This window comes from Aythya ferina (genome assembly GCF_964211825.1).
Source record: "Aythya ferina genome assembly, chromosome: 13".
NCBI lineage: Eukaryota > Metazoa > Chordata > Aves > Anseriformes > Anatidae > Aythya > Aythya ferina.
The window spans coordinates 9,904,310-9,929,860 of NC_140311.1; the positions used below are offsets into that span (position 1 = coordinate 9,904,310).

Below are 25,551 nucleotides of genomic sequence, written 5' to 3' on the forward strand. Positions count from 1 at the left end.
GTGGAGCGACGCTAAATTCCTGTTGTTAAATTTAGCCCTTTTTGTGGCTCACCAGGAGCCGTGCTGGTGTGGGGATGCCCGAGTTGAGCAACACTGAGCACTGGGGGACGGGGAGGAAGGGCAGCGCCGGGCCCTTCCCCGTGCCCTGAGCACAGCAGTCATGGGGCAGAGCCACATCCTGGGCAGAGGGGACGTGTGCCTGAATCTCAGCAGCCACAGGGGTTTGGGGCTTACTCCAGGAGCCTCCTGTTTTGGCAGCTGGGTTGTGGCAGCTGGGCTGAGCCAAGCATCAAAAACCGGACAACCCAGAGGGAACGTGACCCCTTCTCCAGGCTGACCCAGCAGCAACAAGCGGCACAGCAATTGCTCTGAGCTTAATTTAATCAGCCAAGGGTAATTAGGTGACTTACGAAGGACTTGTGTGCCTGGAGGCTGCTCTGCTTTTCCCTGGGCTGCTCTGAAATGAGGAGCTGAGCTCCTTCAGCAGCACCCCTGCGAAGACAGCGGCATCGGGAGCACCCTCCAGCCACGAGCACCCCGATGTGCAGCCCCCCGGCTCCCCCAGGTGCGGCCCCATGGGTGCCCGTAGCCGGGAGCACGGCCGTTGCGCTCCCACAGCCTGAGTCATTCAGAGACACCTCCAGCGTGAGAAACGAGAGAGAAAGGAGAAACGCTGCGCTGACCCACTTATGCGGGGAAGGGAGAGGGGAGGACAGCCGGCTGCTTTTTCGGACCTGCTCCACGGTGGCATTTCTGCTCTGGGGCCGTGCCGAGGGCGCTCAGAGCTGGATTTGCTGCCGTTTCTGCCCCCGGCACCACTCAGCTGCTGCTGCGTGGGCTCCCACAGCCACAGGTTGGGTGCTCTGGGTGCTACACAGGGCTCTGGCTGCTCATTTGGGGGGGACCCTGCGAGCCCATGCGGCACTGACCAGCCCTGGGCACGTCCATGGAAGAGCAGGGATACATCTCACCAGCCCTCGGGCAGGTGGGTCCTGGCAGGACGTGGGCAGCAGCGGGAGATGCTGTGTCCTGAATGCACTGATTCAAGTGGCCGTGCCCTGCCCTTCTGCCAGCTCGCCACCGCCGGTGGCACGGCCGTGTCCCAGTGCCCTCTGCCCATGTGAGTGCTGGGAAGGGCGCGCACGGGGGCGGCCGCTGCTTCTGAGCCACGCTGTATTCCCGAGAAGCCACCGTGAGTCACTCTTGCTCTCTCTCTCGCGCACACACACATGCACATAAAAAGTCCCAGGAGAGATTAGACACTGCTCACTTTGTTCTGAGTCATTCTTACCCGCCCCAGCCCGGCGTCGAGCTGAGAAGCGCACGGTGCAGGGAAACAACCAGTGTTTTCTGCTCGCACGTGGGTCCTTGGCTCACGCCAGGCAGGTTTCTCCAGGGTGGCAGGAGCCCGTCCCGGCTTCCCCATCCCATCTGCACCGACAGATCTGTCTGCTGGGGAGGGCTGGGGCTGGCTGGATGTGCCCAAGCTGTGCCTGGGGTGGGATGGGGATGCCGAAGCCTCCTCTGAAGGTGCAGCCGGCAGCCGCTGCCCAGCCCAGCCTCGTGCATGGTGCTGACAGGTGGCAATGGCATTCGCGTGGCAATTCACCAGCACCTGCCCGTGTCAAAAACTTTAATTTCTGGCTGTGTCTGGGCTCTTGGCACCGCAGCCCCCAAGGGAAGCTTCGCTCTACTCCCCTCTGTGATCCCGGGGTGTTGCTGTCCCCAGTGCCCAGAGTGTCCCTCGCTGTCCCTGACCCCAACCCGCGCTCTGCCCTCCTCGTGGTAGCTTCGTCTGCACGGGGACATTTTCCCCGTCTGCCTGTTTCTGGAACACCTTTCCCAGCCTTTCCGGGTGCGCGCGGTCCGGCGACACCGGGAGATTCCCAGGCGGGCTGACTGGAATAAAGTCACGTCCGTGCGGCGGGGGGAGCGCTGCCAGAAGCACAACCAGATCTGCCGTCTGCCCCGGACCCGAGGGTGACCCTTTCCCCTCCAGCTCTGAACAACGCCCTCGACATGTCCCTGCACGGAGCAGTGGCAGGGCCCCCGTGCTGTTGTTGTGTCCCGTCAGCAGCCGCGGGATGGATGCGTGCAGGCGGTGGTGGCTCAGACAGATGGATGGGAAGGGTTTGTCACGGGAAGCGAGAGCGGCAGCCTCTCCCCGCTCTAAAACACAGCCGGGGGCCAGGTGCAAAGCAGCCAGGGCATCCCCGCCTGTGACACACCGCTTGTTTTGTCCCACAGCATTGGCCGGGCTGTTGCTCATCTTCCTTGCGGAGAAAAGGAGTCCCGGGCTGGGCAGGGAGCCAGCCACTGGCTCAGGAGCTGGAGGAAGCGTGCTCCTCGCTGGCGTTTCAGCTCTCGGGGAGCTCTTCCCACCCCAGCCCTATCAGCCAGCCCCCGGTGAGCGCAGGAAGCAGCGGGCAGCCCCTCGCTGCAGGGGTTTTACAGCGGTCCCAGGGAGAGTCCCCCCCCTTTGGGTGCTCCCCACCTGCCGCTGAGGCCCCGGGGGTGGTTTTCCCCTTGGGCTGCTGTAGAGAATGGGTGGGAAGAGAGAGGGTGTCCCCAGCGAGGTGGCGAGGGATGGCCCCGCTCTGAGGGTGAGGACGGGGAGGTGTCCCTGCCCCCGTGGCCATGGGGTGCGCTGGCACGGTGGGGCTGGGGTGCTGGAGGTCTTTCCCAGGTGATGTGTGCCAAGAATTCACACCCAGGATCCCAAAACACCCATCCAGACCCATCACACGGACACTTCTGCACGTGCCGGGGCAGCCCCCGGAGGGGTCACCGCTGCCCTTGCACTCCTGTTGCCCTCCTGCATGATTTATGGGGTGCTTCCCACCCCGTGGACGCCGGGACGGCGCAGGGCGTTCCTCCTCATCTTCCTGCCGTCGTGAGCAGAGCCGCGTGCAGGCGTGTGTGTGCATGAGCACGCGTGTGTGCGTCTGGGAGGAATTTCCTGGGCTTGGAAAGAGAAAACGAAAACAAAATATGCGAGTTTAAAAACAGGGGGGACATGGCAAAAATATTGGAGTGCGTCTGCTCCGAGCTGCTCTGCAGCACCCTGGGAGGGACCATAGGAGAAGACGAGAGGGTGAGGAGCTGCTGGGAAGGGGCATCCCAAGGAGTCTCCCCACCAGTTCCCTCCCACATGGCTCGAAGCGAGGTTGTGTGGCTAAATCCTGGCTTCTGGGGGTGCAGATGTGTGGGGCACAGGGGGACAGCCCCGTTTGCACACACATCCCTCACCTGCGCAGCCACCAGCCACTCTGCCAGCTCCCAGTGCCAGGGGCACAGCGCCTCTCCTGCTCCTTAGCAATAAGCCACTATATCCAACTCAGCCTTCCTCAACTGTCCTTTAAGATTTTGCCCGAAATTGCCATTTTCTCACACTGCAGGAGCCTGCAGGTGAGGCAGCTGCTGGTCCCTGGGGGCTGCCCGAGGCAGGAGCAGCAGCTCCAGCCCCAGAATGAGCCCAGGCTGACCTGTGGGGGATACAGAGGCTCCCAGGACTTGGTGCTGGCCCGAAACCTTCTTTCCTCTCTGCCCTGAGTGGTGAGAGGGAAGGTGGGACCAGGCAGGGACCGCACCTAACTTTCCCTTCCTCTGCAACCCTCCCTTTCCTCACCTCACTGCCAGACACGGGCCGGGACGCAGAGCCAGCTGGGTCCTGCAGCCGAGCTTAATGCCGTGTTTGCCCTCCCTTTCCCTTTGTTTTTTCCTCTCCTCCTGTCACTGCCACCCAGGAGGAAGAGAGGGAGAGGCCGTCGCTCACACGCTCCTCTCTGCATTAACCCGCCTGAGTGATTCCTCCTGATGCCTTTGGGAAACTCTCCAGCGCTCTGACGGAGGCTGCGGGTGCTGGCTTTAAATCACCTTCTCCTGTGGATTACGACAGCTGGCTGTGAAGATAAAAGCTTTTCTCTCCCCTTCCCTTCCTCTTCACTTTTCCTCCTAAAGCCGCAGCGGTTCCCAGCCGCAGGCGCGATGCTGGCGGGAGCCCTGCGCTGCCTCGTGCTCCTCTGCCTGCTTGAGGAGAGCATCAGCAAAGTCCGGAGGTACTACATCGGGGCCGTGGAGACCGCCTGGGACTACACACACAGCGACCTGCTCTCCGGGCTGCAAACACCTGCAGGGTAAAGCCTTTTCTGTTGTAATTCCAGTGCGCTTCTAGGGCTGCTCTCCCACCCCGCGTACATGATGCTGGGTCTGGGGGCACGTAGGGCAGCAAACAGAGCACGCTAAGTGCAACCCCAATCATGCACAGGTGGGGTAAACTTAGAGGGAGAGCAGCAGAGCTGTGCTGCTTTATCTTAACACCATTCCTTGGTGAACCTTTAAAGTCTGTGTGGGGAGCCTGGGACTGGTTCTCCAGCTGGTGCTCTCTCCGTGGGGAGCTCGAGGCAGAGGGGGAGCCCCGTGCCTCTCTGCCTGGGGAGCTGTGCTGGGAAAACTTCACTTTCAGCTCTCTATATCTTTGCCTGCATGATGTTGGCTGGGGCCAGACTTTTCCCTTTAGGGAATGAATGTAACTTGTATTGTCTGAGGAAAAAACGGTGTTGGTAGGCAGCAAGAGGAGGGAGGAAAGCACGCTGGCTTTGTCTGAATGCTTTGGAGAGGGAAGGAAAAGTGGCTGTTGTGTTGCTGGGGCACGGGGATGAGATGTAAAGCTGTCTGTGGATGCCCTGAGCCCAGCGTGGGGAGCAGGGCTGGGTGGCTGTGCCCCTGTGGATGTAGCTGTGCCCCTTTGTGTGGCCCTGCTGCTACCTGCACCCTCTTATCTGTCCCAGGCTGTTCCACCAGCATCCCTGCATAGCTAAAAACCACTTCTAGGGCACGAGTCTCGCCCCACCAGCATGCCTAAAAGACGTGACATTTGCTCTCTGCCTTCCCCCCACCCCGAGCCACTGTGAATCTCCCTCTGCTCAGCCACGTTACCACTGGCAGCCCCTTGTGGGACCACCCTGTGGGCCCCGTCAGGTGGATGAGGCTGTTTGCCCCTTCCTAACCAGGGCAGAAGACAACCTCAGCCCTCTCAGAGGGCACCGGCCTGCCCATGGGCACAGCTCCCGGGGGAGCTGTGGCCGGGAGCGGGGCTGTCTGGGCAGCGTGGTTCCAGCAGGGTGACAGAGGTGCCTTGTTCCCGCAGCCTCAGCCCTGCTCCTCCCGCTTGGGGAGGATGCAGGAAAATGGCCAAGCTGCAGAGAAAGGGCACGGAGAGGTGAGCCAAGTGCCTCCAAGCCGTGCCTGGGGCACCTCCTGCTCCACTGGTTCTCCCTCATGGCACCACAGACACCGCTGGGCAGCCGCAGGGGTGCACCTCTGAAAGCCCTGGAGCTGCTGCAGCACGTTCCCCATGATTTCAGTTTCTCCTCTCCCCAGACACGACCTGCAGTGTGTCCCAAAAACAGCCCCGGGGGGCTCGGCGCTGGCGGCCACGTAGCCCCGAGCTGCCTGAGTGCTCCGGTGGTGCGGGGTGTTGGCCTTGGCCGTCTCCTGGCTCTGGGAGATGAACAGATATTGCGGCTAACAATGCTGATCGGCCGCGCCAGGAACTTTGCTCCTCGGGGTAGGAAGTCGGTAGGGACCCTGCGTGCAGGGGAGCTACCAGGAGCTCTCAGACCAGAACCCTCGAGGGCTCTGTCACCGTGCCTGGGCCCCATGCTCAGCCCCACGCGTGGAGAGGGGCTGGGTTTTGTGCCAGCAGAATCCCCCGGCTCCAGAGGGCTTCTCCCTTGTTTACTGCAAAGTCAGCAGGACTGGGCCCTGGTGTCTCAGATACGCCTCCAAGCTGGGCTTGCTGCGAGTTAGAGATTAAGGACTCCAGCCCTGCTCTGCCCACGGTTCTCTGGCCCTGGGGTGAGCAAAGCAAGGGCTCCCGACGTGCTTTCCTCAACTTGTTAGTCATGCTGGCTCCTTCCTCTTCCCCTCGAGGAAGACTCAGGCGGAGAGCTGCTGCCTGGATTTAGTCAGAGCAGGAGAGCAGCCCTTGCTGTTTCTTCAGGGGGGGAAAAATACCACCTGGCTCCTGCTCCAAACAAAGCAGGGCTGGAGGCGCTCTGTCTGCTTACTGGAAATGGGCTCAGTCCTGGGGCTGGGGCTGATAAGCGGGCCTCTGAAATCCCTGGAGAAATTAATGGCTTTGTTATCCTGATAAACGTGCTGGATCCTTTATGGAAAAGGAATTAGCTGGGCCGCTTACAGATCAAAAATGGCCAGCGGAGATAAGTGGGGTGTGAAATACGTTCAAGCCTCCTTTATCCTCCTGCTTCAAGGAGTGTTTTTGTAGGGGCTGGCTGTAAATCTCAGTTCAGCCAGAAAAGAAATGAATGTGGAGACATCGTTTGGGCCGCAGTGCAGACGGGAGTACGCTGCCATGCCTCCTGGCACAGCTTTGCCAGGGGGAGCAGGGGAGGAAGAAGAGGTTACGGGTGATGTCTGCCATGCTCACGGGTGCTGGGGACAGGGCAGGCGGCGCAGAGCAGCCGCGTGTGGCACCGTGCTGCCTGCTGCTGTGTCTTCTTCCATCGTGACTAATGCCATGACATTAATCACGGCCACGTCAGCATCCGTGAGCTGAGGAAAACCTCTCCAAACACACCTGGTGTCTGTCAGCAAACAGAGGATGCGAGGGTGAGCGATCCCGGGCTGGCACGGCGTGCTGGCGGGCAGGGGAGGAAGAGGATGGCTGCAGCCCGTCTGTGCAATCAGCCTTGGCTTTTCCTTCCTCTTACAGAGTGTCAGAGCCGCCGGGACCTCAGCCCCCCGCACCCGGTGCCCTTCCACATTACAGGAAGGCCGTGTTTGTGGAGTTCCCCGATGCCTCCTTCGCACAGCCCAAGCCCAAGCCGGCATGGATGGGTAAGAACCACGTAGGGAGCGGTGAGCCCGGTGACCAAACCCATCCTGGGCTGGTGCTAGTGAAGGCCAGCCGCTCCTCAACCAGGAGTGGGAAATATGTAAAACCTGGGCAGAGCTGCTGGGGGTGCAGGGAGCCTTGCTGGTGCTGGAGCACTTGATGCTGCCGTGCTGTGTGAGGGACCAGCACCGACTGTGCAGGTGGAAAGCCAGCCCCTCAGGGCCCGTGGTGGGTGTGAGCGGCTGTGGCAGCCCCACTGCCGACCGCCCGGCTGCCTGACCTCACCACCTTCCCCCTCCAGGTCTCCTGGGCCCCACCATCCGAGCAGAAGTCTATGACACGGTGGTCATCACCTTCAAGAACCTGGCCTCCCGCCCGTACAACCTCCACGCCATCGGGGTGTCCTACTGGAAGGCGTCAGAGGGTGAGTGGGGCCACGGCCACACGCTGCGAGTCTCTGTGCTGTGCCTCCTGCTCCCAGGAGGAGGCACGTCCCTCCCCAACCATGGTGTCAGCTCACCGAGGGGCTTAGGGTGGGGAGGAGGCATTTCTGTATCCACCGTGTGCTGGGGATAAAGCTTCAGTGAAACCAGGCTGTTCCTCTGGCTGCAGGTGCAGGGTACGAGGATGAGACCAGCCAGCTGGAGAAGGAGGGCGACAGGGTGGATCCGGGGAAGACGCACACCTACATCTGGGAAATCCAGCAAAACCAGGGCCCCACAGACGGCGACTCACAGTGCCTGACCCACTCCTACTCCTCCAACATCGACAGCGTGAAGGACACCAACTCCGGTTTGATTGGAGCCCTGCTCGTGTGCCGGCCTGGTAAGAGCAACCCAGGGTGGGGACAGGTCAGCTGCAGTCATGGGCTGAGAGGCAGAGGAATCAAAGACACCTCCCAGAGGCTCACCATGGCAGTGGGGTCAGTGAGCTGTGGTCAACAGCAGCACTTTTGGGGTTTGGCCCTTTCCCCAAAGAGTTCTTTCCCAGTGTGGGAGGCAAACACCCCTGGATTTCCCTGCAGGAGAGAGAACTTGGTTAATTTTTGCCTTTGCAGAATTTCAGACGACGAATGAAATCCTTTTCCTTGTAGCTGAAGCTTATCTATTGATAAGGTGAATTTCTGTGGAAGCATAAACGTCTTCCTTCAGAGCTTCACTAAGCTACAATCATTCAGTGTCTGCCAGGGCACTTTGCCAAACAGGATTTTGTTGGAAGACATAAAGGAAAGTTTTTTTTATGAGCAAGGGCAGAAACAGGACACCTGGGGCACTGCCTCACCCACAGTACCTGTGCCTTCCCTCTTCCTTTGGTGGACGTGGAGATGAGGAAACCTTGACTGCTAACCACCTCTGGGGTGCACGGCATCAAGAAGTGAAGCCGGGGCAGGACTGGTCTCCCCTGGCTGAGCCGTCTCTTGGAGGTGGTTGTCCAGCCCCCGGTGGAGTCACCGGAGAGGAATGGGCACCTGTGGGTGCGACTCACCCGGGGCTCTGTCTGCAGGCCCCGATGACTCGCCACGAACATTTCTCCACTGACAAGCACAGTCTAGACGAGGAGTGCAGACAATGGTGCCGGTGAGGGGCTGGCTGAAATGGGCCCTTCCAGGTGACTAAGCGAATCCTGAGAGGCTGCGAGGGAGAGGCAGGGCAGGCTGCCCCTTCGGTGCGTGCTGGGGCAGCTGCCTCTCAGCCGGGGTGTTTTAGGGATGCAAGGCTGGGAACGGGGCTGCGACAGTCATTGACCTCTTGGGATGTGGCAAAACCAATCCACAGCCTGGCCTTGATTTGTGGAGGGCAGAAAGGGGCTTCCCTGGGAAGATGGGCATGGCACTTGCTGATCCTAAAATGCCCCATTCTGTGGCCTCTTGCAGGGACCCTGGCGAGTGATGGGATCCAGGACACGCAGCAAGATGTTGTGATGCTGTTTGCAGTGTTTGATGAAGGTATCTGCCCCAAATAAGCTGACCACATTGGTGTCAGACCCTGAATTCAGCCTGATCTGGGGTGCGTGCTTTGGCCATGGTGTGGGCACAGCTGCTCAGCTCCCTCCGAAGGGTTCAAGCCCTGCACAACCCCTGGCCCACATGCTCCTGGTACCGAGCTGCAGCTCCTGCCTCCGTGCCCCAGATGCAGGGAGCTTGCAGCCTCCAGCTCCCACCCCTGTTCCCTTCACACGGGCTGAAACAGGGGGCAGAAATGCCTTGTCACGCGCAACAGTCACCACCACGTTGACGTGGAGTGGACAGATCTCCGAGCATTTCCAAAAAGCACTGAGCAACTGACCTCCCTGGGTTCTGGCTTTCATACTGCATCCTCCTCTGTCCCCAGGGAGAAGCTGGTACTCTCAGCCCGACCCCCCGGCAGCTCCTCAGTCCCTGCCCCACACCAGGGGGGAGCTGCACACCATCAACGGCTATGTCAACGGCTCGCTGCCCGGTGAGCACCGGTCTGTCGGGGCGGGGATGGAGGTGGTGGGAGGCAAGAGGGGTCTAGCTACGTCTGCAAACCTTTCTCCAATAAAAGGCAAAAGCAAAAGTCCCCTGAATTCCCTAGCTTGGTGGATTCATGGAGCTGAGCAGACCTGCTCCATGCACAGCAGGTTTCCCCTCGTGAAGGTTCTCACCCACACCAGCACCCCCCATGTGGCTGTGGGACCTGGCCTGAGAGGTGTCTGATGGGCAGGTTCTGGTGGAGAGGTGACAACGGAGAGCTGAGACCCTCAGCACAGAGCCTGCGCCCTGTCTCCTCCCTGGCTTTAAGGATCTATTCCAGTCACTTTTGGCACTCTGTGCTAAAAACAAGTGCTTGACTCTGTATTTGACTTTGTTTGGCTTCAGTTTCCAGGAACTTGTTATTCCCTTCCCCACTTAATTGCAGAGCCCTTTGGCACACACTGATTTCTCCTCAGGAAAATATTTTTACAAGGCACTCAAGTTTTCTCCCATTTCCTAAGCACACTGAACTCTTTGAAACTCTCCAACGAAGGAATTTTCTCCAGCCTTTAAATAAGCCTGGTGACCTCTCTCTGCCCTTCCTGGGGTATTTCAGCTCCTGCTGAAGACGTGCTGCAGCCCTGCCCCTGATGCAGTGTTTGGGCGTGAGGCTTGCCAGCGCCGTGATCAGACAAACGCTTCCCCTTCCCAGCTCCCTGTTCCTGTTTTATAGAGCCAGGGAGTGCGTCTGCTCGTCTTGCCACTGCACCACGCTGTGAGCTCCCACAGCACGCTTCTCTCAGCTTTTTCCAAAGCAGTTTCAGGGGCTAGACCACCGTTCTGTAAGCCTGGCCTTATTCCAGCCGGGTGATGTGACCTGCCCCTCTGCTGTGCTCAGACTGCCCACATTTATGTGTGACCTCTCCTGCGGAAGCCTGTGGGGCAGGGGACCATGTCCGTGGCACCAAGAGCAGAGACAAGGGATGGACACAGGGATGTCCTGACTCCCGGGTGCTTTCCTCCCCTCCCGGCAGGTCTCACGCTGTGCCTCAAGAAGCAGGTCAACTGGCACGTGATAGGCTTGGGCACCGGGCCAGAAGTGCACTCCGTCTTCTTTGAGGGACACACGTTTCTGGTGAGGGGCCACCGTCTCAGCAGCCTGGAGATCTCCCCTGCCACGTATCTCACAGCTCAGACCATGCCAGGAACAGCCGGCCAGTTTCGGATGTTCTGCCAGATACCGTCCCACCAGCAAGGTAACCTGAGCCTGCAGGAGCCCGGGGGAAAAGAGGTTCAGGGGATGGCCCAGGCTCTGAGTGGTGCTGCAGCTCCAAGGCCATCCCTGTTCAATCACCCTATAACCACGTGCAACCTGGCCTGTGACCGGGATGGCATGTGTTGGCCTGCCTGGGGACACATTTGGTGGGGATAGCAGTGGAGAGGTCGTCTTCCAGCAGAGCCTGGGGGAGCCAGCACCCATGCAGGTAAGCCAGCATGGCCCTTCCTGCCCCTTGTCTGAACGCAGCCGGCATGGAGGCCCTTGTGAGGGTGGAGCAGTGCCCCGAGGAGCGCCTGCTGAAGATGGGGCAGCTGTCAGATGAGCCAGAGGAGGTGGACGACCCTGGGGAAGAAGAAGAAGAAGAAGAGGAAGCTTACCATGTGATCCAAGTGCGCTCTTTTGCCAAGAAGGACCCTATGACCTGGACCCATTACATCGCGGCTGAGGAAATGGACTGGGACTATGCCCCTATGAAGCCAGCATCTCTGGATAGGTGAGAGCGAGCTCCCGACGCCACGGGGTTGCCCTGAGGCAGCTCTGCCAGGTCTTCCCCTTCTCCCCAGGAGTTTATTTTCCTTCTGCCCAGCCTGGGCAGCTTTGTCCCAGCTAAGGACGCAGCACAAGGATAGGTCTGGGGAGCTGTGGGAAGGCAGGAACTGGTGTTTACCAAATTTTACCAAACGCCACCATTGGTGGCCCACTGGGGCAGCTCCACCGTGCAGATCTGCAGGGTCAGCCCCTGCAGGCAGCAGTCCCTGGTGGCTTCCTGCCCCAGGGCTGGGAGACGTGCCCGCAGCCTGAGGTGTGGGTGGCTGTTCGTGCAGAAGGACCTGCTCCAAAGGGCACACTCTGTTAGTCTCTGTGCCTTAGCACCACACGGCAGTGACGCCTGTCACCTGCCCCGGTGCCACTCTGCTGACACAGGGGGTGTGGGCTGGGCCTGTCTCAGCAGTGGGGTCACCGGGTTCTGCCCTAGGTGGAGATCCCGGCCCCCAGAGCCAGCTGCAGCCCCTCATGGGGTAAGGGAGGGCTGGCAGGGGGCACCAGAGGGGATGTCCTCTCCAGCTCGGGTCTGGCTCCTGTGGAGGAGCTGGGATGCTGAGAACAGACAGCTGCTCTGCTGCATTATATCCACATACCACACATGTCCCCTGACAAGGGACAGCCCGCCAAGCTCTCAGCTCCCCCAGTCACCACTCGCAGGATGTCCTGCGAGGATGAGAATATTTTTATTTTGCCTCTGTACAGCAGTTGGCTGGGCCATCCCTGGGCTGCCAGGGATGCATGTGGATGCCATCCTGCATGTGGCCACTTGCTCTTTGTTGCCTGCAGAAACACCACGAGCCTGTTCCTGGAGGCTGGCCCTCAGCGGATTGGTTCAAAGTATAAGAAAGTGATGTTTGTGGAGTATAAGGATGCATCCTTCAAGACACGCAAGATGTCCCAAGAAGATAAGGGAATTCTGGGACCTGTCCTGAAGGGGGAGGTTGGAGATCAGTTTAAGGTAAGAGAGCGATTATTCTCCACAGAGAAAGACTGGAAGGGGAAAGCTTAAAAGCTTGATGTCGTTCCTCCTAATAGCTCTTGGTTTGTGGCTGTGGCCTGACATAGATCCTTGGGGAGATCTATCATGTCTGATAATGTCCGAAGTTCAACAGAAAGGGAGATGCTATTGAAAGCCCAAACTCTTGCTGAGTTCAGCAGGAATGAACATCATTTTGCTCAGCCCCCTTTATTTGACTTCATTGTAGGCATCTTATTTGAGTTAATCCATGACCCATGGCACCTAGCACCATCTCCTGAGGCAGAAGTGCCTTCTCGTTCTCCACTCCTCTCCATCTGAGTGTTCTCACCACACAGTACTGGGGGCTGCTCACATGCCCAGTTGCCTGCTTGACTTGTTTGCTGCTGGGAGGAAAGGGATGGTTTCCAGGAGAAGTGGCGAAGCTCTGACAGAGCTATTTGGGGACCTAAATGAAAGGCTTCACGCTGTTAAGTGGGGAGCACTTTGAAGCTGTTGATGGCTGTGCACACTCAGTGTTTTGTCCCTCCAAGGCCTCCTGGATTGAAAGAGCTCTTCTGTTTCATACAGAAAGGTAGTTTAAAGGTAGCAACCCACTCTTTCATAAATCTGACATTTTTGTGCCCTCCCAAAATGTACCCGAAGTGGGCACCTCCCGGAAAGATGGTCAGCGTAGACTGGTGGAGAAACAAGCAGTCATTTCTTCTGTGCTGCCTCTCTCTTTGTGGTCCTGGATGTGTCCGGGTTCCTCCCTTTCGGATGTGGGCAGTGCCAATACCACAGCCCAGCAATTTCGCCCTGCATGGACACCCTGAGGGCAGCCTTGAGGGCTCACAGTGGTCTGGCAGTGCTAAATGTCCTGTTGGCTGTCCTTGTTTCAGATTGTGTTCAGGAATCTGGCGAGCCGACCGTACAACATCTACCCTCATGGCCTCACCAGTGTAAGGCCGTACCACGCCATGAGGTCCTCTCAAGGTAAGGCCGCGGGCAGGCCATGGGTGTTTAGGATGTCAGGTGGCCAGTGCCATTTTCCTGGGCCAGGAGAGCTTCCCGCAGCCTGTGGTAAATTTAGCTGCCCAACTCATCCATCCGAGCACCTGAGACCCATGGCTCCTGTAGACGATTCTTGGTTCATGTCCCTGTTGGTGCCATGTCTCTCTGGCTCGAAGGAAGGCTCGGGTGATGGCTGGAAGAAGGGACTTTGTCAGCCGAGGAGCTGGGCTGGGTTTGGTTCACCCTGGAGGCCTCCACTTTCTGATATGGCTGCAGTGAGCAGTTCCTATTGCACCTATCCCTGGTGAACGCTGCCAGGAGCACCTCGTACCAAGCTCAGGTCCAATTGCAGGGACTGGAGCCAAGTGGCAGAAGAGGGATGGCAGCTGCTAAGGAGCTCAGAGCTGGTCCGTGTCTGTGACACATTATTATCCCAATTCAGGTTTTCTTTCAGGAGAGTCAAAAGAGCAAAGTGGCCCACCAGCCCTTTTGGGTACCAAAACTACCAGTTTGGGTAGTTTTCCGTGTGACTCCTGCTATCAGAAATCCTCCTTTCTGAGCTCTATTACAAAGCAGGATGACCCCTTGCAGGAGCAGTCCAGACCTAACAGATGTGCCCTTGGGCTGTGTGTTGGCAGCTAAGGACGTGAAGGACATTCCTATTGCCCCTGGCCAGTCCTTCACCTACAGCTGGAGGGTCACGACAGAGGATGGGCCAACGCAAGCAGATCCTCGCTGCCTCACTCGCTTCTACTACAGCTCCATCAACCCGGAACGGGACACAGCCTCGGGCCTGATCGGGCCCCTCCTGATCTGCTTCAAGAAGTCCATGGACCAGAGGGGAAATCAGGTAGGTCCTCCAGGTGTGGCAGAGAAAGGCAAGGGGGATGCTTTGCCACCTTAACTGCCTGGCTGAAAGGCTGGAATAACTGCGGTGGGCGAAATATCTGGGTAAAACCAAATTTGGTTGTCCAGTTGTCTTCAACCCTACAGTCAGTCCCACCCCCCTGTCTTCCCCATTCTCCCCGTGCATGCTCCCTTCCCTCCAAGACTGCACCCCACCTTATGTGCAAAGCAGTAAACTGCTCCCCATGCACCCAGGCTAAGGGCTGGCAGCCCCCCTGCACCCCGGGGGCTGCTCTGGCCAGGCCAGCAACCTGCCCTTCCCTCTCTGCCTCCCAGATAATGTCAGATGAGACAAGGCTGGTGCTGTTTTCAGTCTTTGATGAGAACCGCAGCTGGTACCTGGAGGAGAACATCAGGAGGTTCTGCACCGATGCAGCCCACGTGGATACCCAGGACCCCCAGTTTTATGCCTCCAACGTGATGCACAGTAAGTGCCCAGCGGGAGGCTCCCCACAAATCCCAGGCAGAAACTGGCTGGTCCCTGCCCCAGGGAATGGGCAATGGCTTGGGCAGCCCCTGGGGAGCCAGGTCCTGATGAAATGTCTCACACCCTGCTCTCTTCCAGCTGTTAATGGCTTTGTCTTTGACAACCTGAAACTGAACGTCTGCCTGCACGAAGTCGTGTACTGGTATGTGCTGAGCGTTGGGGCCCAGACAGATTTCCTCTCCGTCTTCTTCTCTGGAAACACGTTCAAGCGCAACACGGTCTTTGAGGATGTGCTTACCCTTTTCCCATTTTCTGGAGAAACTGTCTTCATGAGCGTGGAAAAGCCAGGTTAGTGGCACGGGCTATTCCATAACCACGGGCTGGGCATCACAGCAGGGCAAAGTGAGCATCTCCAGGCAGGGCAATGCTGGGGTCTGGGGCCTGATCACGTGTTGGCAACCCCAAGGGCAAAGGGATGCTCAGCCTCTTGGAGCAGCAAAGTCATGATTATATCTCCCCAAAGCTTAACGCCAAGAAATGGTTTAAATTACTGTATCTTACTTCACGAATAGGGTGCATTAATGTCACGTGCATGCTGCCAAGACAGTAAGCTGGCTGCAGTGATGTGGTGGCAGTGGCAATGCTGTCCCTGCTGCAGTTCCAGTGCTGCTCATGGCATCAAATTTACCCACACATCTCTGCAAGGACAGGCACACCGGATGCAGAGAAGTCTTAGGAAGGGTTTGGTTTTTATTTCCTCCTACTCAGCTTTTTTTTTTTTTTTTTCCCTTAGCATTTGCAAAAGCAGAGCCATTACACATTTCCTCCCTAATGAAGGAAACACAGAATTTAGCCAACACTGATACACTGGTCATGAGTATACATGAGTATTTCTGGGTATCCAGATACCCAGGAAGCTTTCTAAATTCCAGCCAAACATTGCATCCCTCTGAGGTCTGCTTTCCGCCTGCTTATCTGAGGAAGGCAAGCAGCCGGCCAGCAGCAGATGACAGCTCTCTCCAGCGTCAGAGCTGGGTTATTACACACTTGTTTGGCGGGGAGCGAGTGCGTTGGCTGGGGATGTGAGCAAGAGGCAGCCTTTTCATTTTTCTCCTCGAGTGGGAGAGACGTGACGGCTGCGTCTGGGCTGGGAGAGAGGTGTATCTGCCAGCACCAGCACGTCTTTGGGGGTGGATAATGGTGATTGCTCTGCTGCTGGCGATAATCCTGGAGGTGTTGTGGTTTCTCACTACATTAACTCCTCTCACCAAGCGGCTGGTGGGGCCTCACGGGTGCATGCAGCTCGCTGAGCTCTGGCAGGAAGCACCAGCCCTGCTGGTGATGCTTGTCAGGATCGCCTCTGATGTTACCAGCAACCCTGATGTCTTGTGAGCCTGGCTGTAAGATGCTCTAGGGACTGTGGAAATGGTGAAATCACTAGCATGAGCTAGAGGCTGTCTGAAAATAGAGGTTACACTAGCAAGGGAGTGGCGTGGGGATGGCAGTTCTGATTTCCCACTGCGGTGGGCTGATGGTGTCCTCCTGTCTTTTCCCGAGACAGGCACTTGGACACTGGGGTGCCTGAATCCTGATTTCAGAGAACGAGGGATGCACGCCAAGTTCACAGTCTCTCAATGCCAGCATGACGAATACCTTGATGAGGATGATTATGTGGCTTATGAAGAAGATAGCTATGACCCCCAACCAAGGGGCTTCTCTAAGAGGAGGAGATGGCGCAGACCATGTGTGAGTGAGCAGCTGAACAATGTCACCTCTTCCAAAAATGAGACGGGGAAGCCAAGATTGTGCTTGACAGAACCCAGCCACGGGGCCCTCCCGAGCAATGGCAGTATTTCTGGTCCTTCCTCCAATGGCACGTCAACATTTTTGGGTAACTCACATCCAGCTGATATTTCCCCATCTCTGCCGGAGACAAACTATGATCTAGTGTCCTATGAATCCTTCTTAGAAGATGAAGAAGAATTGTCAAAAAACATCAGCCAGGACCAAGGGGCTCTGCCCCATGGGGAACGCTTGGCAAGTGTCAGCGAACAGGTCCGTGGGGCTGCTAGCTCCGAAGCAGGCCAGAAACTGCTGCACCAAGCTCCGTCAGCTCCAGATGATACAGTGGGAAATAAGGTGACAAATATCTTAGAAGTACAGGAGCCAGTAAAAGAGATGATGGTCCAGTCTGGTGGTACGTTAGAGATCCTGGAAGCAGAGCCTCAGAAGACAACAGCTCACACAGTGGGCCTGCAGGACTCAGCTGCCTTTGCTGCTGGGGAAGGTTCTCCTCAAGGAACCTGGAGCTTGTTTCACCAGAACGACCTGGAGCACGGTCTGGGACTTCAAGACACATCTTCACAGAGTGCTGATGAAATGCCCTTACATCTCCATGAGTCAAGGGAGACAATCAATACGGAGCTGGCTTTAAGCACTGACCCGAACTCCTCCCTCACACTGGCCAGTTCTTCAGCACCCTCGGACAAGCCAGGGGACAACAGGACTTCCCGTGCTGGGTCTCAGAGCCACACAGGAGAAGGCAGTCATTCCTCAATTGCTAGGCTGGAGAAAAGACCTCACAAAGTGGTTTCACAAGGCTTTAATGAATCTTTTGAAGGGGAAAATACTTCTTTCCTAGACCTAGGACCCCGAAGGTCTGTAGAAGAACAAATCCTTACAGATGTGAGTAACTCCTTGCCTGAAAAAACTGGCACAGAAGAAGCTGGTGAGCTTGCCAAAGGCACGAGCCTTCTTGGAGACACCTTTGCACACAGCAATGACCTTGAACCTTCCAGCTACGTAACGACAGAAGAGAGGGATGAGTTAATCCTGGAGGCCGTGTTTCAGGGTGCTACGACCCCTAAGGAACTGCCAGAGACAGACAGTCTTGTCATTCCTGAACCTAACCTTGTGGCCAATGACACAAGGCAGCACCCAAATGGTTTCTTAAACAGACCTGAGCAGTTTCAGGGACCTGGGGCTCCTGCCCCGGGCACGAACAGCCCCGGCTGGAGGCCCCGACAAGCCAGATCACTGCAGAGCAGGGGCTTGGTGCAGGGTCTGGGCCTTCCCAGCACCACTGCTGGCAGCAGGGCATCCCCCTCTGCGGGGAGCAGAGCAGAGCAGGACCTGGCCAGCCAGACCCCTGAGCCAGCAGTGGGAAGGAGAGGGTGCGGGCCTCGTTCCCCTTTTTGCAGCACTCGCTTCAAGAAGAGGTCCCTGGAACTGCACAGTTCTGGGGCTGAGGTGGAGGTGACCCAGCCAAGCCTGGAAGAAACAGAGAACTCGACTGAAGGGAGGCAGCACCCGGGCAGGGGTGATCCACAGGCTGTGCCTGCAGACGGAGCTGAGGAGAGGCTTGCTGAGGGGGGGCCAGCCCTGAACAGCAGCGGGGGGGCTCAGCACAGCACCAGCTCCCTTCCCACACAGGCAGTGCCAGCAGCCAGCAGCTCAGGACCGCAGGATGGTGCTGTGGCCGCAGACCTGGCCTCAAACTGGGACCCGGTCTCAGCGGTGGCAGCGGGGCACGCAGGGGGCTTGCAGAGCCCAGCTTTGTCTGAGCTACAGCCGGGCAGAGGGGCTGCCTGGGGGGCTCCGTGGGGCGAGCAGGCTCAGGGGAGAAGCCAGCTGGAGGAGGAGACGAATGCCGTGGAGCAGCCGGGTCTGGAGAGGGCCCAGTTCAGTCCCCGGCCTCAGCAGCTGGAGGCCAATGCCACAAAGGGCTCTGTGCCAGAGATCACCTCTGGGCAAAGCCCGGAGGAAATCCCCGTGAAACTGGCCTCTGAGGAGGACTATTCCCTGCCTCTGAGCAGTCCTGAGCTCGGCCACAGCACCACCGAGAAACCAGCCCAGCATGTGCAAGCCAGTCTGGATGAACGGCAGGTGCTCGGGGGGGAAAATGCCCTTGGAGAAACCGGGAAGCGGGGACACCCTGAGGAGGACGGGGAAAGCAGCAGCATGGTGGGGGAGAGGAGCCGTGCCCCAGGACACGGGGAGAACCTGACTCTGAACAACTTGAGGTCAGAGGCTGACAGACTGGACTACGATGACTATGGTGAAACAGAGCAGGCCATGGAGGATTTTGACATTTACGAAGAAGGGGAGCATGATCCGCGCTCCTTCCAGGGGCGGATACGGCAGTACTTCATTGCAGCAGTGGAGGTGATGTGGGAATACGGGAACCAGAGACCCCAGCACTTCCTAAAAGCCATGTAAGTGTTGCTGCCCTTCACATGTTGCCCTGGCACGGCGTGGCATGGCTCTGTGCGTGGTTGGCACTTTGGGACAGGCAGGATCACGGGGCTGTGACTGTGTGGCCCAGCCAGGCACTGTGCCAAGCAGCCCAGGGGAAGGATGCTCCCCACACTGCATCTCCACCCAGGGAGCTCAGTACCTCTAAGGTCTTTGAGCATCCTTGCAAGTGCATAAGGGATGCTCAAGGCTCTGCATCACCCAGCTGGTGGTGTGGATCTGCCCCCTCGCTCCCCAGATAGCTCAGTGTAGGTGCTTGTGGCTGTGCCCTTGGGCCCCGCAGCAGCCCTGCCCCTGCTGCTGTCTGCAAGGGGCAGTCTCACCTGAGCTGCTTCATTGCCCTCACCCCTGCAGGGACCCCCGGAGCGGCAGGAGGAAGCCTTTCCGACAGTACCGCAAGGTGGTTTTCCGAGAGTACTTGGACAGTTCCTTCACGCAGCCACTGATACGGGGAGAGCTGGATGAACACTTGGGCATCCTCGGGCCGTACATCAGGGCAGAAGTTGAAGATGTGATCATGGTGAGTCGGAAGTCCCTGTTTCCTATAACCTCTGACATCCTGCCCCCCTTTGCTGGCTCTGCTCAGCCCAAGGGAGCACTCAGCTGTGCCTGCAGGTTCTGCAGTGCCCGTTGGGGCACTCAGCACTGCTTCCATCCCCTCCCTACCCTCCCTTTGCTTCTCCTCCACTCCAACACAGGTCAAGTTCAAGAACATGGCCTCGCGGCCCTTCTCCTTCCACTCCACACTGCAAGGCTACGAGGAGCTGCGGGACACGGTGTCGGGCGAGGAGGCGGTGCAGCCCGGCGGGCTGCGGGACTACTCCTGGAAAGTCCTGCCCGAGATGGCACCCACCACGCAGGAGTTCGACTGCAAGGCCTGGGCTTACTTCTCCAACGTGGACCTGGTGGGTGGCAGCCTGGGAAGGTGGTGAGGCGTGGGTGGCACAGCCCTGGCTGTGTGCTCAAGGCTTTTCCTCTGGTGCTGTGCTTAGAGCAGCCGATGGTGTTGTAGTTCTCAGGTGTCTAATACAGCGATGAATGTGTGCTGCTGCTTCAACTTCTCTTGGCTTCCCTCCTTTTCCCAGTTCTACATTTTTGTGAGACTTGTAGGGAATTTACCTTCTGGGACCCTGTAATTTTCTGCCAAATCTGGCTGAATTTGGCCCCTAGGTTGCGATGCTAGTCAAGCACAGCTGGACAGAGGGACACCACTTCCCTTGAAAGCACGTACAAACACTTGCCGTGCAGCCTTCCTTAGCTGGGGACAGAGGGGTTCCCGGTGTGTCCCTCCCACCCCATGCATGCCAAGCCCTGTATATGGGTGGGAGCCAGGCCAGGGATGCAGGCAGAGCCACCACTTTCCTTGCTGCTGTGACGTTTGTGAGCATCAGTGTTACATCCTGCTCCAACTTCTTTCCTGGCTCCCCGGCAGGAGAAGGACCTGCACTCGGGCCTCATCGGGCCACTCATCATCTGTCGCCAAAACGTGGTGAACACTGTTTCCAGACGGCAGCTGGCTGTGCAGGAGTTCTCCCTGCTCTTCACCATTTTTGACGAGACCAAGAGCTGGTACTTCAGGGAGAACATGAAGAGGAACTGCCGCCCGCCTTGCCGCATCCAGCTGGACAACCCTGACTTTAGGAGAAACCATTCCTTCCATGGTGAGGACTTTGCCCTTGCCTTTTCCATCCCACACTCTATACTGGAATGGGAAAACTCGGGGCCTTGAGGCACCCTGTGATCCAGCTGCTCCTGACCACTGCCTTCCCCAGCCATCAACGGCTACGTGAGGGACACGCTGCCCGGGCTGGTGATGGCTCAGCAGCAATGGGTCCGGTGGCACCTCCTGAACATGGGCAGCACCGAGGACATCCACTCCGTCCACTTTCACGGGCAGACGTTCAGCGTCAGGACTAGCCAGGAGTACCACATGGGAGTCTACAACCTTTACCCTGGTGAGATACAGCACGAGCACTGCGCACAGCCCAGCTGCGTGGCTTCGTGTCCGTGCCTGTTAGGGTGTGCCAAGCCTGTGGGGGATAGCGAGAATGGGGAACGGGTCTGGAAGAGTCAGGCTGTGTGTCTGCACAGTGCCTGGCACCACGGTACCATGCTATGGCTGGTAACTCCCCTCTGCTCTCCATTCCTGCCCAGGTGTCTTCGGGACAGTGGAGATGTGGCCCTCGCACGCTGGGATCTGGCAGGTGGAGTGCAAAGTGGGGGAGCACCAGCAAGCTGGGATGAGTGCCCTCTTCCTCGTGTACAACCTGGGTGAGTGACCGGAGCAGCAGGGCTGGGTGCTGCTGTACAGCATGCTTTGAGCTGCCTGTCCCCCAGGGCTCTCAGCTTTCTCTGTGCGTTGTCTAAGTGAGGTCCCCTGGGTCTCACTGAAGTCCTGACTCCAGCCCTTGCCACCTTACCCATCCCTAGCAGAGCCAGGGATGCAGTGAAGGTTGGGGACCAGCTTCAGTGGGCTGCAAATATTGGCCCCAAAGGCACATTTTCCAAAATTGAGCTTCCCTAGACCCCTGTAAAATGCACTGACGCCAGTGACTGAAGCCCATGCTGTCAGGAGGGTGACGTGCCCAGTGCCTGACCCCATGCCAAGAGGTAAACTGAGGCACAGAGTGCAACACTGCCCAATGGCAGGTCGTGCTGATGAAAACATCCCTGAGAGCAACTGCCAAAAACGCACAGGAAATCTGTCTCTGTTTCCCCCAGAACAACACATTTCTCCCTCACCGTAAATAGCGCTGGGGGAAGTGGTTTGTGAGGCTGGGTGTTTTATCACATCATGACAGCCCCTCTCCTCTTTCTAAAGGAGCAGTAAATGTCAGCCAGAAAGTGTTTCCATCAGTTAAAAATCTGCTTAAGATTTCATCTTTCATCTGCTTAAGATTTCATCTTTTCATTCGCATTTTCCCCCAGAAGCATTTGCCATGCAGCAGTGATGCCAAGAAATGACAAGTAGCTAATAATAGGAGTTATTGTACGAGGCAAACAGCCCTGTGCTCAGCAGACCAGAAGAGAGACGTGGACAGACAGGGGTGCCAGGCAGGTTTCCCTTTAGCGACGTGATATTTGTTTTTAAATGGTGCTGCCTGGCAACAAAAAGCCCCGGGAGCAAGACACGGGTGTAAGGAAGAGCCACTTGTCAGCATTGCTGGGAGATAGGGACGTGGGGATGGGAGGTCAGGGGCATGGGGAGCACGGCACCGGCTTGGCTGGAGATTGGTGATGGGAACTTTGCTTTGGACATTGAGGTCAGGAGCAAGAACTTACTGGACCCTGAAAATTCAGGGGTGGATGCGGAGACGCATGAGATTTCCCACTTGGTGTGAGATAAATGAGTCTGGGGGCTCCTGGAGGCTTGAGAACACTTTGCTGAGCCTGCAGGTGGCTCCCCATGTTGGGAGAGACTCAAAAGCCTCTCTATCTAACCAACTCTCTGTTTTTCTCTGTTTTTCTCCTTCTCCCCCCTTCCTGTTGGGCTGCAGATTGTCAAAATGCCCTGGGGCTGGCCTCAGGCCACATTGCGGACTCTCAGATCACGGCATCGGGGCAGTACGGTGAGTAGGGGGCACTGCTGGCGAGGGGCAGCTTCAGCCAGCACAGCCCACGCGTGTGCACTGGCCAAGGCTCGGCTAGAGCAGGTCCCCTCCACCCATGCCTACGCTGGGGTCCCACCTGGGGGTGCCCTCCCATCGTGTCAGGGCTCTGCCACTCTGCACGTGGCCACCGACCCCCTGAGAGATCAGTGTTGCTCAGGCCCTACCCTGCGGGTGGACATTGTTTTGCCTCGTGCTCCTCATACCTGTGCACTCTCCCTGCAGGGCAGTGGGCCCCTTACCTGGCCAGGCTGGACAACACCGGCTCCATCAACGCTTGGAGCACTGCTCACGGCAATGCCTGGATCCAGGTGAGAGGGGCCCCGGGGCTGGGGACACTGCTGGGGACACTGCAAGGGCACGCCGGTGGCTGGTGCACCAGCAGAAGGACACACAGGCACAGCCATCAAAAATTAACCCCCACATTTTGTTTGCAGGTGGACCTTTTGCACGTCATGATCATTCACGGCATAAAAACCCAAGGGGCTCGACAAAAGCTCTCCAGTCTCTACGTCTCTCAGTTTGTTGTCTTCTACAGCCTCGACGGGCAAAGGTGGAGGCAATACAAGGGGAACGCCACCAGCACCCAGATGGTGAGGAGGAGAGTGGCTTCCCAGGATGGGGCCTCTTGGGGTGGTGAGGGCTGGGGAGCTCTGCACACAAGACAGATATCTCCTGAGCCCCCAGATATTTAGTTAGGGCAGGAAGAGTGATCCTTCACTGAACTGCAGCTCAGAGATCTGCAAGCACTCTGTGTCCATCTGTCTCACTATAAATTATTTCCACCATCCTACGTGGCTGTGAGATCAACACTAGGATTATGTTTGATATTAGAGGTAGGCAAAAGATTTTTCCTGAATATCTCTTTTGACCCTCAAAGGCAAATTTGGCTTTCTAAAAACAGTGTGCAAATGCAGATGATTTGGTGGATCTCTATTAGAAAAACCCACAACCTAAATACACATAGGCTGGCCATTCCAGTGGGTGAAGAAAAGTACCCAGAAAAGCCTCCATCGAGTATACCAGCTGTGGCCAAAACTCTTCCCAAGTTCAAAAGTCACAGGAACGTTTTTTTTTATTATTATTATTACTATTTTTGTTTGGTAAAAATATAAAAAGTTTATTTGTATGGACCCCAAGTTTCTCCCAGTCCTGTTTCTCAGTGTTTTGCCCTGACTTGCCCTGTTCACATTCCCTTAGTCTGAGTCACATCTCAAAATACTTCCCTGAGCTGTTGTCCTCTTGTAAGGATGGTGATAAGATACAAAGTGCCAGACTGAAATGGCCTTGTCCGTGCTAATCCTTGTCCTGCCTAGCTCTCTTTCCACCAGTACGACAGCCCCTTGTTTTACCCTTTCCCTGCAGCTCTTCTTTGCAAACGTGGATGGAACGGCGGTGAAAGAAAATCACTTCAGCCCCCCGATCATAGCCCGGTACATCCGCATCAACCCCACGCACTACAGCATCCGGACCACGCTGCGCATGGAGCTCCTCGGCTGCGACCTGAACAGTACGTCCCGCCTCGGGGCACCGGGTGCTGAGGCTGGGGCAGGATCCAGTGGGGTGCTGAGTGCTCCAGCTCTGCGTGTTTCAGGATTCCGTGTGTTTTGGGGCTCCCCTGGCAGTTGTGGAGGGAGAAAAAGGTGGCATTAAGGTGTTGGGGGAACGAAGGTGGAAAACCTCATTGCGGTCTAAGAGGCAGCAGCACCAGAAGGAGCGCAGGGCTTTGTCCTGAACCACTGGAAACCTCAGGCAGCAGCGAGAAAAGAAGGTGGAGGAGTGGCAGGTGTAATTCAGCTAGAATTACAGCCAGAGCCACGCTGCAGACAAGGGCACTGAGCAGTGCAGGGCCCACGATGCTGCAGCGAGGCACAGGGAAGTGCACAGAGGGCAGCTGGAAGAGGGAGCAGCCAGGAGGCATCTCCACGATGGGCCCACTCTGACAAGCACTGCTTCTCTCTTCCAGGCTGCTCCATGCCCCTAGGCATGGAGAGCAGAAGGATCCCCGACCAGCGCATCTCCGCGTCCTCCCACAGCACCAACGTCTTCTCCACCTGGTCCCCCTCCCAGGCCCGCCTCAACCTCCAGGGGAGGACCAACGCGTGGAGACCACAGGTAGCCCACGCAGGGAGACCCCAGGCAGGCAGGCTGGGTGCTTGCTGCGTTTGCTGGCCAAGGCATGATGAATGGTGATTCAACCACATGCACCATGCAGGCTGCCAGCATGCAGGCAGGGGATTTGCCCCCAGCAGCTACAACCGGGTGCCTGATGGGGCAGGTGAAGCCTGGGGTGATGTGCAGGGCCAGCTTGACTTCAGCTGCATCGAGTGTGTCTTCTCATTGCTGCTGGCGGTGCTGCTGAGGGGTAATGGGAGTCTGTCTGTCTGCCCCCAGAGCAACAGCCCCAACGAGTGGCTGCAGGTGGACTTTGAAGCAACCAAGAAGGTGACGGCAATCATAACCCAAGGTGCCAAGGCTGTGTTCACCCACATGTTCGTGAAGGAGTTTGCTGTCTCCAGCAGCCAGAACGGCGTGCACTGGAGCCCAGTCCTGCAGGACGGCAAGGAGAAGGTAGGCAGAGCCGCCCTGCAGCCATCCCGCAGCAGCCCTGGGGCAGCAAGCTCAGCCCTTTGCAGCAAACGTGCTCACAGCACTTTTGCAATAGCAGTGAGCCGAGCTGTGCTTTTCTTCATCCTAAACAGTTCCCAACAGCTGCTTGTCTATATTGATCGTGTCCCCAAGTCACGGGCTCACTGCTCCAGAGCCCAGCACAGCAGACAGCACCCCAGCTTTCTCTCCCTTTTCCAGATTTTCAAGGCAAACAAAGACCACACCGGCACAGTGATGAACACCCTGGAGCCACCCCTCTTTGCCCGCTACGTGAGGATACACCCCCGCCAGTGGCACAACCACATCGCCCTGCGGATAGAGTTCCTTGGCTGTGACACTCAGCAGGAGTACTGATGGCTGCAGTGCCAGGCACGGGCAGTGCCAGCCCACGGACCCACGTCCTGCTGGACACTGAACTCTCATGGAGCTGGCCCCGCAGGGCTGTGCTCGCTCCGTGTGTCCAGGAGGTGTTGGTGGCATCAGCAGAGGTTTTTTCTTCTGCTCCAGGAGCCCTGGCCATGCTGGTGGCTCCTGCTGATGGGGCGGATGGTTTGTCATCAGTCTACCTGCCCCTCGTCTACCACATGCCATGTAGTCAGGCATAATGCTGAAGAATTAAACAGTAATTTTCCAGTATCTTTGCGCTTTCTCCTCTTCCC

General features: G+C 57.5%; 1 protein-coding gene and 1 long non-coding RNA gene across 2 annotated transcripts; one reads left to right on the plus strand and one right to left on the minus strand.

The window, feature by feature from the left end:
• Positions 1 to 2,088: 2,088 nt before the first annotated feature.
• On the minus strand, positions 2,089 to 4,280 carry LOC311443907. Its single transcript, XR_014697563.1, has 2 exons — positions 3,629 to 4,280; positions 2,089 to 2,964 (listed from the first exon to the last, which is right to left on the minus strand). It is a non-coding gene; the product is annotated as an uncharacterized lncRNA (long non-coding RNA).
• Positions 3,988 to 25,528, plus strand: F8 (coagulation factor VIII; the record flags this gene model as incomplete). Its single annotated transcript, XM_084534548.1, has 26 exons — positions 3,988 to 4,136; positions 6,737 to 6,861; positions 7,161 to 7,283; positions 7,472 to 7,684; positions 8,733 to 8,804; positions 9,190 to 9,297; positions 10,328 to 10,549; positions 10,819 to 11,065; positions 11,905 to 12,076; positions 12,976 to 13,069; positions 13,726 to 13,937; positions 14,270 to 14,420; positions 14,559 to 14,768; positions 15,982 to 18,634; positions 19,029 to 19,194; positions 19,373 to 19,579; positions 20,107 to 20,335; positions 20,447 to 20,629; positions 20,829 to 20,945; positions 22,172 to 22,243; positions 22,508 to 22,593; positions 22,720 to 22,875; positions 23,648 to 23,792; positions 24,249 to 24,397; positions 24,677 to 24,853; positions 25,091 to 25,528. 26 exons carry the CDS (start codon positions 3,988 to 3,990, stop codon positions 25,244 to 25,246), a joined length of 6,594 nt encoding a protein of 2,197 aa, XP_084390674.1. The 3' UTR covers positions 25,247 to 25,528.
• Positions 25,529 to 25,551: the final 23 nt, after the last annotated feature.